Genomic DNA, 17,356 nt, shown 5'->3' on the forward strand with positions numbered 1-17,356 from the left:
CTACAAACTGTTCCAGTGTAAGCTGAAGGCTGATGAAACCAACAAAACCCCATCATCTGCAAAAAATCTGAGATAAAATCCTACGACCAATCACGCCAACACTGTCCACTACATGGCTGCACCTAGACATTCTGTCCGTTGCTGGCAACATGAACCAAGCTATTGCTACAGTTATACCATAAAGCATGCCACAACAAGCCAGAAGGAACGACGGATACTCTGAACTACCACTCCATGCCTCCTCACCTGGAGGTATGGAGTAACAGCCATCTTGTCAACTGGGAAATACCCCAACATTCAGGCACCAACCTTGTTGTATATAAATATTCCCACCCCAGCCACCCGTCTCTCACTGAGGGCATATCTAGAATGAAATACAGTCCAGCCTCCCTCCAGGAGACTGGTTCCAGAAGCCAAGCTGTGCATTGAGGCAAGCTCAACTACATCTAACCCACATCTCTGGGCCTTACACACCAGCTCAGGCTCATTCCCCACCAGAGAGGTGACATTCCATCGGCAGCTGTTACCAGAGAAGGCTAGTTTCTAAGAGAGGTTAGTAAAAGCCAGCTGTAATTCAAAAGAATGAGAGACATGAAAGCAAAATGACATACGCACACATAAAAATGCAGATACTCATAACATCACGCACGCTGGTACCATGAAACAAGAGCACAGTTTTCCATGAGGCAGCATTCAATAACACTTGGATTTTTTTCCCTCACTACAGAAAAGTGTTGTAGTGTCCAGTGTGAATTAACAGTTTTTGTTCAGTTATTCATTCAAAATCATTCACTGTGGCTAAATTCTGAGATATTATGTGATAAAATTGCAGCAACCAGTCATTTAAATGAACAATGCGCCTATAGATTCCACAGTGCACTCGAGAATTTTGCCATTTTTCCGATTTAAAGACAAGACACATTTATTCTCAGGGTCTTATTTCCCCTCCCAAAGAGCTCTTTTTATGAACGATGTTAAAGGTCTCATTTTCCCCCGTTCTGAATCTGCATACTTCCTTTTCACAGGATCTGTGGTGAAAGGCTTTTGCCAGGAGACTAATGGTCTGCCATTACAGATAAAGGGCTTTTAGTTTTCTCTGTAATATGGAGAAAGTGACAATGTGGGAATGCCCACACAAAAAATACATTGCTTTTCACACAAGGAAAGTTTTGTGGAAGAGCAAAGGGATTAAAAGTGGTTAAAATGACTGGTTCTCTCTGTGTTGTCGCTTTAATTACTGTTATTGATATTTACTCTGTGTTACTGTGTTATAAATAGATTGTAGCAGCAGTAATCTACTGAGCACAGGCCTGATTTTTGAATCTTGATGAAATGATGAAGACTGTTGTTCATACAAGGCTTGACAAGAGTAAAAATGATAATAATACTATTAAGAAGAAGAAGAATGTTTTTGTTTTTGTTAAAGCATAACAAAAAAGACCCCACAACTGAATTAAGGGCTTGAACAGAAAGATTAAAGAAATCAGTGAAAACAGCTTGTTAAACTTAGTTGATTAAAAAAAGATGTCTTACATCACATACGTTGGCCAAGTGGTTAGTAATAGAAAACTTATGCTAAGATAATAATTCAAAAAAGTTCATTTACTTGCTAATTTTACCTCCATTTCCACAAAAAGCGCAGATGTTCTGAAAGCCCTGAAACACAGCCAGTTGCAGCTTGTCTGACATGCTTATCTCCCATCTTCATCCCATCCAAGACCAGTAGCTTATCCAAAATGCACATTAACAAATAACCAGCAGAAGCTGATGGCGTCACAGCTTGACAAGCTGAAGTCTTTGTAAACAGGACACAGACAAGCCCATCAAAACTGGAGATGTCATAGATTTGAGTGGATTCTGGGGCAATTAGAATTAAACCTGTTCCCAGAGCAGCCACAAGATGGCAGAACGTTTGAATGATGGTGCAAACAGGCAATGAGAGAAGTCTATGAGACAGAAGGCCATTTGAGATGTATAAATTGTTTTCACTTTGGTTTTATTTGATGTCTATTTTCAGATTTCACTGAACAAGCAGTGCTTGCCTTGCTTACTCTGGTGGGACTCCACTGACATACCACCATTATAATAAGTCAGTTTGGGGAATTTCTTTCCTTCTACATAATCCATGATCAACTGTAAGTAGTATTACTACAAACTGGTAGCAATAAGGAACTACAAAAACAGAAAGACCACACAAAGTTACAAAGTGGGGTCATGAAGTCGTGTGTCACGTAGTGCATAAAAGTTGCTCTCCTGACCCAACAACTGATGGCCCACATCTTCTCTGGTATTAACATCAGCAGAAAAACTGTGCAGAGGAAGCTTCATGGCTGGTTTCCATGGCTGAGCAGCTCCTGTAGAGGTGATGTGTATCGAGCATAGTTCAGTTCTTGGTCCAGGTCTTGGAGGCACCATTCTAAGCAGAGACACTAAGATCTCCTTCTTCCCTGCTACCAACTCTTGTGACAGAGGTGGCCAAGGCTTTCCTAAAGTACTTAAGAAACATAATCTTTACATCGTGTCCTGGGTCTACCCTGAGGTCTTTTTCCAGTTGGACATGTACAAACCAACTCACCTAGAAGGCCACCAGGAAGCATTTTGTCATCTATATGTATACAGTTTCATTTTTTCAGGCACTACCTCTACAGTAATTCTGCATTATTTTTTAGCATGACTGCTATTTTTAGATCTCTCGGTCAACGTCCCTTTCTGTTTCATTTAATATATACATTTGCACTGAATCAGCTTCTATGTGTCAAAGGAAATCCTTCAGCTTGAATGGACAAATTGGTATGGAGGCAAATCTAATAAGTGGAGCAAATAGTGAGCAAAGACTGTGTTCTGGTAGCTTCAATAGAACACTTCCATGGACCATAGTTCAGATGGCTTCCCTGACTTTTCTCTTAGATGGTTTAGGATGTCACAGTATTTTATTCATTTATTTATTTATAAAGCACATTTAATAACAACAGAGAGTTGACCAAAGTGCTGTACAAAGTAATAATTGAACAATGACATTAAAATCAACAACAGGTAAGAAAATTAAAAAAAAATTTAGGATAAAACTCTCATGCAGTATTGAAAGCCAAAAAAAATATGTTTTAAGATGGGATTTTAAAAGAGTGACAGTTGGGGCCTTTCTAATGTGGAGAGGTAGATCGTTCCACATTTCCGGCGCCACAACCACAAACGCCCGATCCCCTCTATGAACCGTCCTAGACTTGTGTAAGGTAAGGAGTAAATGATCACTTGATCAAAGGGCTCTAGAGGGCTTATAAAGCTGCAAAAGGTCAGACAAATAGTCTGGTGCCTGGCCATTTAGCACTTTATAAGTCAAAAGTAATCAGAATATCACAATACTAATCCCGAAGGAAATTATACTTATATTATTATATAAGTAAGATTTTAAATTTAATTCTAAAACGCATTGGAAGCCAATGAAGGGAAGCAAGCACCGGAGTAATATGTTGGTGTCTCGTCACACGAGTCAAAAGGCGGGCTGCAGCATTCTGTACAAGTTGGAGCCGTGCCAAGCTGGACTGGCTGACACCAACGTATAGTGAATTACAGTAATCCAGTTGAGTTAAGACGAATGCATGGATTACTCGTTCCAAGTTTTTAAAGGATAAAAATTATCTCACCTTGGATAGGAGCCTTAATTTAAACTTAACCCGATTTATGTTAAAGAGAAAAATCTAATCAAAGTCGAAACCTAATCTAATCAAACTTCTGTTTTCTGCACAAGGTCCAATGTGAAAATGTAGGATGCACAGTGTGAGTGAAAACCACGGAGTGAACCAAAAGTCACACCAGGGCTGAATTCTTGCAGACTGTTTGTTTTAAAATCCAGCGTGGTAATATACAGAAGTAGGTGCAATCATGTCTTTGTCCGACAAATAATGAACCTAACTGTCTGTAGAGAGTTATACAAATATTGTACTGTTTTAAATGCCTATAAAAATTTCAACATTGGCTAATTATGCTGTTGACAAACAGCAACATTGTGGAAACCATATGAAATGTTCCACTTGTATAAAATCGTATACAATCGTAAACATATATACTATACATCCATTTTCTCCCACTCAATCTGGACCCCATCCAGTAGACAGATCGCCAATCTGTCGCAGTGCTAACACAAAGAGACCAACAACCACTAGCCCTCCCATTCACACCCATAGGTAATTTAGATTCACCAATTAACCTAACCTACTAAGTTCATGGGGGAGGAAGCCTGAGTACCCGGAGAGAACCCACACAAAAACAAGGAGAACACGCAAACCACACAAAAAAGGGCCCAGCCAGATGGTGAAGTCGGACTCAGAACTTTCTTGCTGTGAGGCAGCAGTGCTAACCACTGCACCACTCTGTTGCCCCATATACATATATATATGGAATATATTTATAAAAGATTCCCTGCCATTGAATATTAGCATTATGATCGTATTGTTTTAAACAAAAAAGGAAATGTTGTATATGTAAGTGTTGTCATCTTTAATCTGTGGATTTTAGTGTGCCTAAAATAGTTGGTGACAGATTCTTACCTTAATTTTCATCAGTTTCAGTGGCTTCACTCCACATGAGGATTTGATGGTGTTATTTTAAAAAAGACGGCACAGCTGTAGTTAACAACACAGGTTAAAACAGTTTCCAACTCTTCTAGTGCCACTGCTTGTCTCCTTTAATCTCCTCCATGCTCTTGAGACTGTACTAGGAAGCACAGTGAACCTTCTGCCAAAGTTATGTATTGATTTGCCTGTGCAACCTCTGAAGGATCCAGGTTTTTGCCTCATGCTCTCTCTTGCTGACACTGATCCTAGCCAAATGTAAAGCTAAAACAGAAATGAGTTTTGTTTTGTCTTGTTTTTTTTACACAATACATATTTTAAAAAGGCGAGGCTCTTAATTTTGCAAACAGCCACAGCAGATTGTTCTTAGTGCGATCAGATTTACATTGACAGACTAAGAAAGCCATGTATGCAAATGATAACTGTTATCACTCAATGAAATCAACAGCCATCTTTATCAATGTGTTTGGGTGTTCCACGCAGAGACTGTTGGGAAATGAAAAGAATGTTTGATGATTAAAATTGACAAAAAGTTCTAATATTTACAAAGGGCCAGATTAAGTAGGAACAGATCATAAGTCAGTGTGATAGCTTACTTGACATCTGTATGCGATCATGTCTGGTTACATTTTATTGTAATTTTATTTTACTTATTTGTATTTTTGTCTCAGCCTTCCAAAACACAAGAACAAAAAAATTCTCTAAATGTCAGTCTCGCTTGCCAGCATCAAACCTCTGACGTCTTTCATCTTTGACCCAGATCAAAGGTAGGAATGTGGTTTTCACTAGCAAAGACATGGATATGTAAACTCCCTCCACTATGGGGTCAGGGGGCACACCACATTCCAAAGGAGGCCCTTTTTTGAAAGTCACAACAGTGACAGCAGAATTAGACAGTTTATGGACGATGGTTTTATCAGCCATTGTCACAAAACCCAGCAAATCAAACACTTGGAGAAGGAATTGGAGGGGGATTTTTTGTTATTCTTCTTAAAGAGATAGAAACATGCATATGATGAACTGTCGAATCAATGTAGAATGTGGTGTCAAAGACTGAGATCAAGTGTAAATGATTCAGGTGCTTCCATTGTTTCACACATTTTTACGGCCATGGGTCTCTATCAGTGTTTGATGTTTCTAAAAACAGACATTTTCAGGTTCACTGAAGTAGCTACTAAGTCAGCCATGACAGCTTGAGCTTACATCTAAGGACCTTTGAACATAAACACCAACACAGTGCTTTATTTCTGCTATGGACGGTCATCTGTTCACCTAACTGATGATGTGGGACACATGCTAACGAAAGTGATGACCTGACTGTCTGTTCCTTGAAGAGGAGTGCATCTTATTTAGATGTGTATATTTGTAATTTCAGGGAAGATGATTATTATTACTGTTATTTATTAGTAGTAGTATCATCATTACTAGCACTTGTAGCAATAATAATAGACTTGTCAAGCACCAAAACAGAACAAAAGATCCTCAAAATTTCTTTTTTCATGGCCATGTATTCATGGATGTATTAGTTCTTCTCTCTGAGTAAACCATAACTCGAATGGCCATTAGTATGATACATCTTTTTAGCTTGTCTGCACTTTCAACATATTAAGCTAATACTAATGGAACAAAGCAGGCCTTCATAGTGGAAGGTAAAGGGTTTCTGCAACCGCACACGATGTTCTATTCACCATGAGTGAAATCTGTTGTGGATGGGAGTCATGGCAGGAGAGTTCAAAGATACAAGTGTTATTATCCAGGTGGAGAGTAATTTCTTTGTTAAGTTACGCTACTGTGCCACCTGGCAAAACGTTTTTACCTACACAGTGCATCTTAGTAATAGTGAGATGATATTTCAGCGTTGAGCTTTTGCAAATTTCACAGGACTTTGTGGGAAAAAAAACTTCAGTGACTTCTGAACAGCACACATGCACGCGTCTGTGTATTCCTGGGTGGTCTGAACTTTCCACAGTTTGGTTATCATCGGGGGTGGGAGTGTCGGGCTTTGGTTTGGTGACTGGTAGTGAATTGGAATTTGCTGGCACTTTGTGCCAACAAGGGAACTTCTAATCCATACCATCTAATTCACACAATGTGGGTTTGACTAGCACTTTGGTGTAACTGATTTGTTTGAATTTATGGTGCAAAAGCACTTTAATTGAAAGCATGTGACTAACAGGTCTGCATGCAATGATCCATTTAACATTTTAAATGTAACTGACTCATCAAATTCAGAACTAGTATCAGTAAACTAACATCTGCAAGATCCGAGCAGCTACACTTACTCCAACTAATAAAAAAGGCTAAGTATTTTCTTTTGGAGTCTTTCAAACTAATTTTGTGTCTCAAAAAAGAGCATCATTCCAAACATTATCCTGACTAAGCTATTTCATCTAATTCAGTTAAAAACTTCAGTTTGGTTGACTTACACTGGTACCTGGAAACTCCTGAGGTTTAATGAATGGTGCTATGGTAGCAACTAAATAAGCTGACACAGGCTGTATCTCGGTAGGAGCAAGATATTTAGCACGCTCTGTAAAAATGAAGAGTGAAGTAGTCGTGTCTGTCAAGACAGTAAGAATACTTATCTGAAAGTCTATGTTATACCCATTAAAATAGAAACGCTGGACCTCTTCATTGCATGATCTACAACATAAAAACAGCTATATTGGCAGGTTTTGTGAATTCTGCTCCACTCTGTAAGCATTTCACACACATGAAGTTTGAGCTAAATGAAGACATTTGTTCTTTTTCTCATCTTCTTGCCAGCAGGTCAAGTTCCACACCACTCTGGACACTGGCGAGGTTGTGTGGCACAGAAACTCTTGCCCAGACATCAGTTCCCACAGGATGAAACCCCGCCACTAGTTTGCAGACATGCAAATGTTTGAGTGAGAGAGACACTTTCCTTTGGGTCTGGCACTGTAAAATGGAGCTACTGTAGTGCAGTGCCGAAGGTGAGACTCACTGTGTGCTCCTGAAACAGGCATCGCATTTATTTTGCATTTTATGCAAGAATCGAGCAATTCAGAGAATAATGGCTTTCAATGGAAATGGCTAAGGCTAGTATATTACTCCTTTTGTACACATGCATAGCATCACCTCTGATAGAGCCCTGCAAACAGGCTAGCTTTCATCTGCCATTGCTGATAGTAAGTGTAGAAATCTTTTTTTCATCCCAGCATGAAAGCAGTTTCATAGAGCAGGGGTGCTTACACAACACAGAGGTGATGAACCTTAGCAGGCTCTCACCCCTGCAGAGTGTCATAAGACTGGCTACTTTGTTTTTATGTTTCACCCTTCCAGAGATGCTCTTTCTGCCCCACTGATCACATACAGCATACTACCAATAATTAGTGCAATTCATTGGCCCTTCATTTTTATCTTGGACTCTTAATACCAGTGAGAGAAACAGGAGGATGTAGGTGACCGACATGAAGTTTCCCTTTTTTTTTTTTTGAAAATATGAACTAAAAAAATATCAGCAAGAGGTAATATAGCTCAAGAAGCACCTTTTAAAAAGAGTTGAGGTCTTTAAAAAAAGGTCTGTGCATGCTGTAAGTTGCTGCTGTGCACCTCAGATGTTTATCTTGTTTATGCCCAGCAGTTGTCTTCATTACTTACATACTAGAGTGGGAAACTGTGACTCCAACCATTAACTCTGCTAGTGGTGTAATTAAAGTGCTCAGAGCATAACCATTATTTTAATAGGACACTTGTTGCAGATGAAAATGTGCAGCTGATTGGATTAATAACCTACGCTACTCCTTGATAGCAATAGATCAACATGATGATTGCTACTATAAATCTGATTAATCAAGAACATGTCAGCTCCGTCCAGGATCATGATCCGGCGTGAACTGTAGCTGCTCACATGATCAAACATGGTCAGAGCAGGACCTCCCATGCTGCAAAACTTCTAGGGCCAACTGATGTAAAGCAATGACAGCACAATAACTACACTAATCAGTGGTTATTATGAAGACTAATTCCTGAGTCACTCAGCCATGTCCCATACATTACCTAGTTCAGTGGAAGCTTTTGAAGAGGGTAAGAGGTTGGAAAAGTACATTAACATATCCCAAGTGCAACTTTCCACCGGAGTGCTGCTGAGTCTAATAGTGCTGCACGGCACTTTAAACGAATGCTGCTGTTGCAAACATAAAATATGGAGAAATGTGCATGGACTGTTTTTAGTCTATTTTTTATAGTGAGTAAGACTGTTGTAAAGAAGTATGGCAAAACATGTTGCTTTCCTAAAATAGTGCAGAGGACGGCACACACTGTATACTGCCGCTGATGTGAAAACAGATATTTTATCATGGTATGATTTTTAAACGGTTTTAAACGGTTTATAAGTAGTTAAATTCAAGAGAAAGCATATGGGGCTATCATTGCAGCTGAATGTTGGAATCTAATGTGTTGATAAATTACATTGCACAGCATTATTTAAAGAACTTGTAAGATTCAGTATGACTGAAACAACTGTAAGACAAAAATGTGGCATGAAAATGTACCTCACATGTCTGCACAACGTAGCCAAACTGGCATTTCGTCTTAATTGAACTCCTCAAAAAAATTAGGGGAACATTTTTCAATCAGAGTACAGCATCTAGTTAGTTAAACTTCTCAGATATTATCTGGTCAGTTAAGTAGCAGAGGGGGGTTCAATCTACTTCAGCTGTTTTGGTGTTCATGAAATTAACAACAGGAGCACTAGAGGGGCAACAATGAGAAACAGGAATGGTTTTACAGGTGGAGGCCACTGACATTTTTTCCCCAACCTCATCTTTTCTGACTGTTTTTTCACTAGGTTTGCATTTGGGTAGGGTGAGTGTCACTACTAGCACATACCTGGACTCTCGAGAGGTTACAAAGGTACTCCAACTCTTCCAGGACAGTACATCAATACGTGCCATTGCCGGAAGGTTTGCTGTGTTTGGTCTCTCTTAAGCATGGAGGAGAATCAGAGAGGTGGCAGTTACGCTAGGACAGCTAGACAGGGCCATAGAAGTTCCTTAATCCATCAGCAGTACCAGCATCTGCTCCTTTGTGCAAGCAGGAACAGGAAAAACACTGCCAGATCTACAAAATAACCTCCAGCAGGCCACTGGTGTGAGTGTCTCTGACCAAGCAATCAGAAAGAGACTTCATAAGGGTGGCCTGAGGAGTCGGCATCCTCTAGTGAGCCAAGTGCTCACTGCCCGGCACCTTGGAGCCCAGGTGGCATTTGCCAGAATTGGCAGCCCCACCATGGGCGCCCTGTGTTTTTCACAGATGATGGTACGTTCACCCCGAGTGACAAACAGGAAAGGGTCTGGAGAAGCTGTGGAGAACGTTATGTTGCCTGTAACATCATTCACTGATCTACCACCAACATTGGTGAATCAGTGATGGTCTGAAGAGGCATATCCATAGAGGGACACCAGACCTCTAGGGGCTAGTCAGCATTTAGACAACCTTTTGCACTCACATTTACACTCATGTGTAATTTAGAATCACCAATTTACCTTAGCCCTCTAACTGCATGTCTTTGGGAGGAAGCTAGGGTACCCAGAAAGAACCCACACAAGCACAGGAAGAACACACAGAAAGGCCCCAGCCTGACGGGGGAGTCAAACTCAGGACTGTACTGCCGAGCTGTTAGTCCAGAACAAAAAAAGTAGCAAACCTATGATTACCAGGCTCGATACAGAATTTTCTTTGTATTTTTGCCCTTGATGGGTTAAACCACAACAAATAGCAATAGCATACATGTGGTGTGTGTATGCTTTTATGACCCCAGTGATTTTCCTGTCAGTTGAAGTCTTGTGTGATCTTGTTTTGTGAGTCGAGGCAACTAACCACTCATGCTAGATTGTATCACGTCATCTCAACAACAATAAATTAACTTGTTGAATTTCATGCATTGATATTCAGAATGACTGTTTTTCTAGGTGAAATCTGATGGGTTTTGTAGTGTTGCTTATGTTTTTAAGCAGTGTATATTATTCTCACTTCTTATAAAAGGTGTAGTTTAAAAAAAAGAACTATTTTTGCTTTTAAAATATACAAAAAGAAGATCGGTGAGGTTCAGCAGTGAATCCAAAGCCAAAAACAGGCTGTAGTATCCATCTGCAAATATTTAGGGGAAACAGTGTTTCACACTGAGGTGATGCATCCAAGGTGTTTGGATTGTACTAGACAATGTCAGGACAATAGCAGTAAAGACGTCGGTATTCTTCGACAGCGGTGCAGAGTTTTTGCAAATTCTGACTAACCCTTCAATCATCTACACTGCCTGGCAACCACCGTCTCCCATTGCTCCGCTCCACCTTCATCTCCGTTTCCCACCTCCCTTTACTCTTGCTCCGTGTCAGTTGCCATCAGTCTACCCCTCTGTGATGCGCTGAGAGGAATTCTACAGCTGCTGTCAGCTTATTGTGCACGCAAACACACAAAGACCCAAACACATAAGTACATCCATACATGCGTGAACAGACTCACACTAACGTACAAAGACACATATGCACATAAATCACACGAGAGCATGCACACAAAATCACATATGCTTACCACAAGCGTAGTCTGCTCTCACCAGACACGCATGCAGACCTTGATGACAGCTAATTATAGGCAGCTGCTATCTGCTTTAGCTGTTGAAATGATCGATCCTTAGGAGGAGAGTAGGTGTTTAGTTATTTTGGGGTGTTTTTGGTTTACTTTTGATGATGTGCTAATCCTACCTGGCATGATTGTCTGCCAGTGATATTTTTTCCAAGTAGGAAGTAGACAAACAAATGAGAGGAACTGATGGCTGATGCTCAGTGGTCTCAGACATCTTCTGGAAATTCTATTCATTCTGTGTTGCTGAAGCAGTAAAGATGCTCTTTGGGATTGTTAAAAATTAATTTTCGTACATATTTTAAGCAGTTAATGTCTTCTTTTCGGGCTCTTTTGGTGTCCCTTGTTCACATATAACCTTCAAAGAAGTCTAAAACAAGCTGTGCATCTGGAATGCGGCTGTTGTTTGATCAGCATCTTTCTGCAATTTGACTTTCTTCTGTATTCAGCCTCACCAAGTTCAGAAAACTTTGGAGAAAGTTTGTCCATCTTGCAATTCAAATATTTTTCCTCTTTGTATCTAGATGCACTTACACAGGTAAACAAGTGTGACTAGACCTCAGATACTAAAATTACGTGTCACAACATAAGCACGACATAAAAAAAAGGTTGCCTTTGGTCTCACTGAACAACTTTGATCACAATTTAGATCATCTGTCGAAGGCCAAGGTATTTCAAATGGCCGGGTTTTTGCTACAGGCAAACTTTAGATTTCCTCTAATTTTCTCTTTTGGACAGCAAAGACTTTTTCCTGGCAAACATCCCACACGGGTCAAATTTTTAAAATCTTTTTTTAACTGTACATGCATGCACTTTGATGCTAACACTTGTAAGATTGTTAAAAATCCTGTAATGAAATTTGGGGTGGGGGAGTCTGGAGACTTCTTGTGGGTTCTAAGCCACCTACTGCTAGACTGAAGCTTTAATCACTGGATTTAATCTGGATTAAATCGTGGATTTGCAGGCATTGTATGTATGTGAAAGTATTCTTATATTTAACCTGTGATTAACCTGTTTTTCTTTACTTCAATAATGTGCAAAATGTTAATTTCCAACAATAACCATGATTGATGTTCTTGTTTTTCACTGCACTGTATATTTTAGACTATGTGCTGGAGTGAGTTCCCTTTATGTGTCAGTTCTCTGCCTTTGTACATCCACAGATGTTATTGAAGACAGACAGTAGGGCTTTAAGCCAAGCTGATTGAGACAGGAAGACAGAAGAACAAGCACTCAGACGTGCAGGCAGACTGAGAGGCCTACAGGAGCTCACAGGTTCGGGGGTCAAAACACTCACAGCACTTGGTGTATGTACAGGAGCTTTCTTTTTTCAGTTCCTTCAAACAATACAAACAACAAACAATTATTTCTCAGTCTACCAGTTTGATCTGCCCACCCGCGCATCCCACAGTGAAGCATCCTGCCGTACATCCCAACAAAAGGCTGTCAGACGCCTTCGGGGGCCAAAGGTGTGGCAACTTTCCAGTCAGCTGTGAAGATCTGCACTTGCTGAACAAATATCAATCATTTGCTCACACAGATGTATAAGAGCAGCACATTTTCCATACATTCACATGATGCCAGACACACAGATGCAGAGTGAGTATTGGATTGCTGCGAGTGCACACATGTGTCTGAGCAAGGGGTCTGTGTAATAATGTAGAAGGGGGAGGAGGAGGACGAGGAGGGGTGCTTGCAGTGTCAGCTGCTGTTGTAAAGCACAGATTTCCTGAACCTCCAAACATATGGTAAGAATTGTATTCATGACGGCATTTTATCACTGATTAAACCCAGGATTGGCAAACAGAGGCAGAAATCTGGAAGTGGGTACTGTATATGTATCGGTTTTATAGGCTTATAACATATTACTCTCAGAATGAAAATGTTCTTGCATTTGCTTATCCTGCTTCCTATCTGTAGGGGACTATGGTTCAGGAGAAAGTTAGTTGTTGGTCACTGATTTCTAACTCACTGATTAACGTTCTGACGTTCAGAACAAATTAATCTGTCATACATGACAGCTATCACTAATGCAACATGACACAGGCCATCTGGAAGATTCATCAAACACTTTGCATTCCAGAGGGAAACAAATCCACAAGACCTGGTGTCATAGAGAGCTGAGTTCACTATTGGGTTAGCTTCTGTTCTTCTCTTCCTACCAATTTACCAAAGTAAACTTTCTATCTAGTGTGCTCTGCACCTGAACATCAAATCTATATGAGCTTTTAGATGCCAGTGTTTCTGTTACGAAAACCCATGCTATATGTAGTTAAATGCTTCTAAATATAAAGTCATCAAAATATGCCACCGTCTGATCTTTCTGCTTTGTAGAAATTAGAAACCATATGCAAAAATACATTTCATCCTCTGTGGACTCTACAAACCCTCTGGCTTGAAGATCACCTTTAATGACTTTCACTCTGATTCAGATGTTTTTTGACTTGGTGCCACAAAGATCACTCTGTAAACACCACACATTTATTTCCCCTGCCGTACAGCAGAGATCTCATCTGTTTTTTCTTTTAGGATGATAAAATACTTCAGAATATGAAACAAGTGCTCCCGATGCGTTGGCTCCCACACTCCTGAGCACTTCTACGAATGACTGCAGGGAGTTCAGAAATGTTGGCACGCTGCCTATCAGTGCAGCTGTGGAATATTGGAGAGATGGGAGAACGGCAAGCGGATTAAACGGGGTCAGTGGTTAAATTTCAGACTGTAAACCATCACAAATTACTGATTACCTGCTCCGGGGTGTAATCTCTGAATCGCGTTTGGACCACTAGATCCACATGACTGGATTCATATATTCGAACCTGACCTTATGGGGGACATAAAGAAAACCATTTTTTTGTGTGTTTGTTAAATATCATAGCGACCATGTAAGCTGAGAAGTAGAACATCTCTCAAAGCAGGTGCCAAATGTGATTGGCTACAGGCTGTAGCCTGCTTAGGGTAAGCCCCCCTACACCAGAAAACACTCACACAGAGTATTGTGCGCAGAGCTCCCTCGTCGGGCTCCCAAGAGAAACATATTCGGACTCTGTGCGATTTTTACAGGAGTCTGCCATTGCCAAGATGAGATGCGGCCTATTTAAGACAATCACATAATTTCGTTGGGAGTCAAAAGGATCCGTGGTGGTCACTGGGTAGAGAGAGAGGGGGAGAGAGCGGCCGAGTGAGCGTAGCTATGAGGGAGGGAGGGAGAGAGAGGGGGGGGGGGGGGGGGGAGGTTGTAGGGCTGTCTGAGTGGAAAGAAAGAAAATGACTTGCCGGGAGAGAGGACTGGAGTTCAAGCAGTTTACCGCGATTGGAACTCCGCATGGAAATAAATGGAGACCAAAGTGGTTAAACTGAAGCCTGCATGCGAATCTCTTTGATGCTTCATTCATCTAAAGCAGAAGTGCTGCCTCTGCTGCTGCTGTTGAATTGTTTTATTTAAGATATCGATACTGCTGGGAGGTGTGTTAAAAGTGATCCACGGACATGAATTTCTTGCGTTTGTCTTGCGCAGCGTGCAGAAACTGGAGACCGTCGTTTTTCCACCTGCTGTGGTTTCTCACCCTGGGCAACGTAAGTCTGCGTGCATGCTGCTCATAAAGTTTTCAGGAACTCAAATAAGCAAGTGCTTTCTGCATAATTACTCAAACAAGTTCATTTGCACTTCTTCTTCTCGCGCAGAGCGTTCTTATGAATGCTGGTGCTGACAGTGCCGAATGTGATCAAGGCGCATCTATTCTGCTACGGTCTCTCAATTTACCTCAAAACACAGGTAGGCTTTAAACAAGAAAAACAGAGGGGGGAAGTGTTGATGTGTTTTTGCCACTGTAATGATGTTTTTGTGGGTTGCTGGTCTGTTTTATGCTTTTCAGCTGAATTAAGACAATAAATACTTCTCGCTCGCTCACCCATAAAGCGGTCAGCAGCATCAAACGGCGCTCACCTGCGTTGTGCGTTACCGCCATTCACCGCTGGGGGGCAACCTGTACCCTGACTCGGAGTCACTAGTTGGTGCATGCTGCAGAGGATCTCAAACTGTGGTCTACAGCAAAATAAGGAATTCTTTCATTCTGTAAAAGTCGTTTCACTTATTTCACGTTACATGAAAGGAATTATTTATTAAGTCAACACACGTGTCAAGAACAAGAAGGGGGGGGGGGGACAAAAAAACACACACACACAATAAAAATGGCTCCCAGAGCAATCTAGCTGGGACAGTGACCAAACTCTTCCTTGAGGATGCAGTGATGCCTGCTTTGTCAATTATTAGTGCCAGCAGTTAAGAGCGAGGCTTTCATCTGTTCTTGTTTTTGTGGATCTAACCCCATGTGGTGTGATGACTCAGCAACTTCTTTGCAGTTCTCTACCAGATCTTTTGTTGTTGTTGTTGTTGTTACCATGAAAGTGCATAAATATGTCTGCATAAATGAACTCTCTGTGAGCACATGTGCGGATGTTCTGAAACAGAAAGGAATGGGAAAGCCCTCGCTTGTGTTTTGAGTTAGTGTCATAGGCAGCGCTTCAACAATTACTTCTCCTTGTTAATGTGTCAACATTCATATGTTAGAACGAGTTCATATGCAGAATTCATATTTTCATTCCTTTATCATCTTTAAGCCAAGGTGCCCACTGGCTGAAGACTTCATCAGTGCTAATGGCACTCAGGAGCCACTAAACCAACAAACCAACAACTGCAGGATCTTGTCTCAGCCTTGTCTGTCTCTCTCTTTCTGTGTGCATGTGTGTGTGTCTGTGCGTGTGTGTGTGTATGTGTACTCTGTTCTCGCGGACTCTTTGTTTGTATACTGTCAGACATGGGTCGCCGCAGCTGTTTTTTGTGTGAGGGTGGGACAAGCAGTTAACTGGAAGCAACTGTGTGTCTATGCATTCGGGGGATGTGGACAGAGGCAAAGACAGAGAGGACCATTTTCTGGGTTTGCTTAAGAGCTTTGCTTTCCGCATAGAAAATGCTTGAGACTTGGGGCATGTGTTTGCTCTTTGCAGTCCTGTAACTCTGAGATAGATAAGACTGGTGACATGTCAAGGCTTTGCTTCCTGCCTTGGCTGCCCATGCTAAAACTTATGCAGTCGTAGCAAATCAACGTGCTTTAAATAATTCACCCGCTGCTGAGGACAGGGTGCTGTGTGTAGATACACTGAATGACCAAGATGCACCAAAAAGCAGGCATTGGCACAGGCAGGGATGACACACAGTCTGCCACCCTGCATGTTTTTCCCACTGCCAGAACCTGTCTGTCTCAGTGCTATATATACTCATTGTTAGGTCTTGCTAAAGCAGGTCAGCCTGTACGGTAACTGGGACATGCCCTTATTGACTGTCCAATGTTGTTGTTATTTCTGTGCACTTTAACCTGAAAAAAGTGACACCGTATCACTTTTGCATGGCTAAACACATTTACAGTGGCCATTCCAGTACTGTGCCAAAATCAGCCATGATGCTCTTATGTCTGTTTGCTGCCAGATTACTCTTAAAGCATCAACTGTAAAATGTTTTAAGCTGTGTGACTTAAAACACGACAGCATCGAGTGTCCCTTTTAACTAAGTTCCCAGGACAGTAACAAAAGTTATGGTAAAAATGAATAAATAAATAAATAATTTAAAATGAGAGCAATCATGCACATTTAACACAGAGCAGTGCATTGGTTAGTGCAGTCACTTCACAGAAAGCAAGTCCTCTGTTTGAATCCAGTGTGTGTGGAGTTTGCATGTTCTCCTCGTGTCTGCGTAGGTTCCCGTAAGTTCAACTTCCTGCCACAATCCAAAAGTAATCTTAATTGTCCTTTCTTAACTGGTTATATCTGTGAATATCCATGTGAATGGTTGTCTGTCTCTGTGTGTCAGCCCTGTGACAGAGTGGTGACCTGTCCAGGATGTACCCTGTATGGATGGATGGATGGATGGATAGATGGCTGGCCATCATGCACCTTTTCTATATATATTTCAAGTATATGCAAGAGTGAATATGTTCATTTCTTATAAAAGATGTCCCTTAGTCTGTTCTGCCATTCTTACTCCTCAGATGACCTTAAGCAATATTCTCTGTCACATGATTTTTCCTCAAAATGAAACTTGGACCAAGGCAGGGAGTCAGTATAAAATCAGCTACTTTTGATTTGACCTTTTGAGGAAAGCCCGTTAATTCTTATGATCACAGCATGATTAG

General features: G+C 41.0%; 1 protein-coding gene across 2 annotated transcripts in view; it reads left to right on the forward strand.

The window, feature by feature from the left end:
* The first annotated feature begins 14,392 nt into the window (after positions 1–14,392).
* adamts16 (ADAM metallopeptidase with thrombospondin type 1 motif, 16) overlaps positions 14,393–17,356 on the forward strand; it is a 52,408-nt gene continuing 49,444 nt past the window's right edge. For both annotated transcript variants that reach the window (XM_085422327.1, XM_085422328.1), the window contains exons 1-2: positions 14,393–14,744; positions 14,853–14,943. In XM_085422327.1, coding sequence (XP_085278453.1) covers positions 14,658–14,744; positions 14,853–14,943 — 178 coding nt within the window. In that variant the 5' untranslated portion in view covers positions 14,393–14,657. The remainder of the gene's footprint in view (positions 14,745–14,852; positions 14,944–17,356) is intronic.

Source organism: Rhamphochromis longiceps, linkage group LG11 (genome assembly GCF_057381845.1).
Source record: "Rhamphochromis longiceps isolate RC_006_pf linkage group LG11, R_longiceps_female_GT1.1, whole genome shotgun sequence".
Classification (NCBI taxonomy): Eukaryota; Metazoa; Chordata; class Actinopteri; order Cichliformes; family Cichlidae; genus Rhamphochromis; species Rhamphochromis longiceps.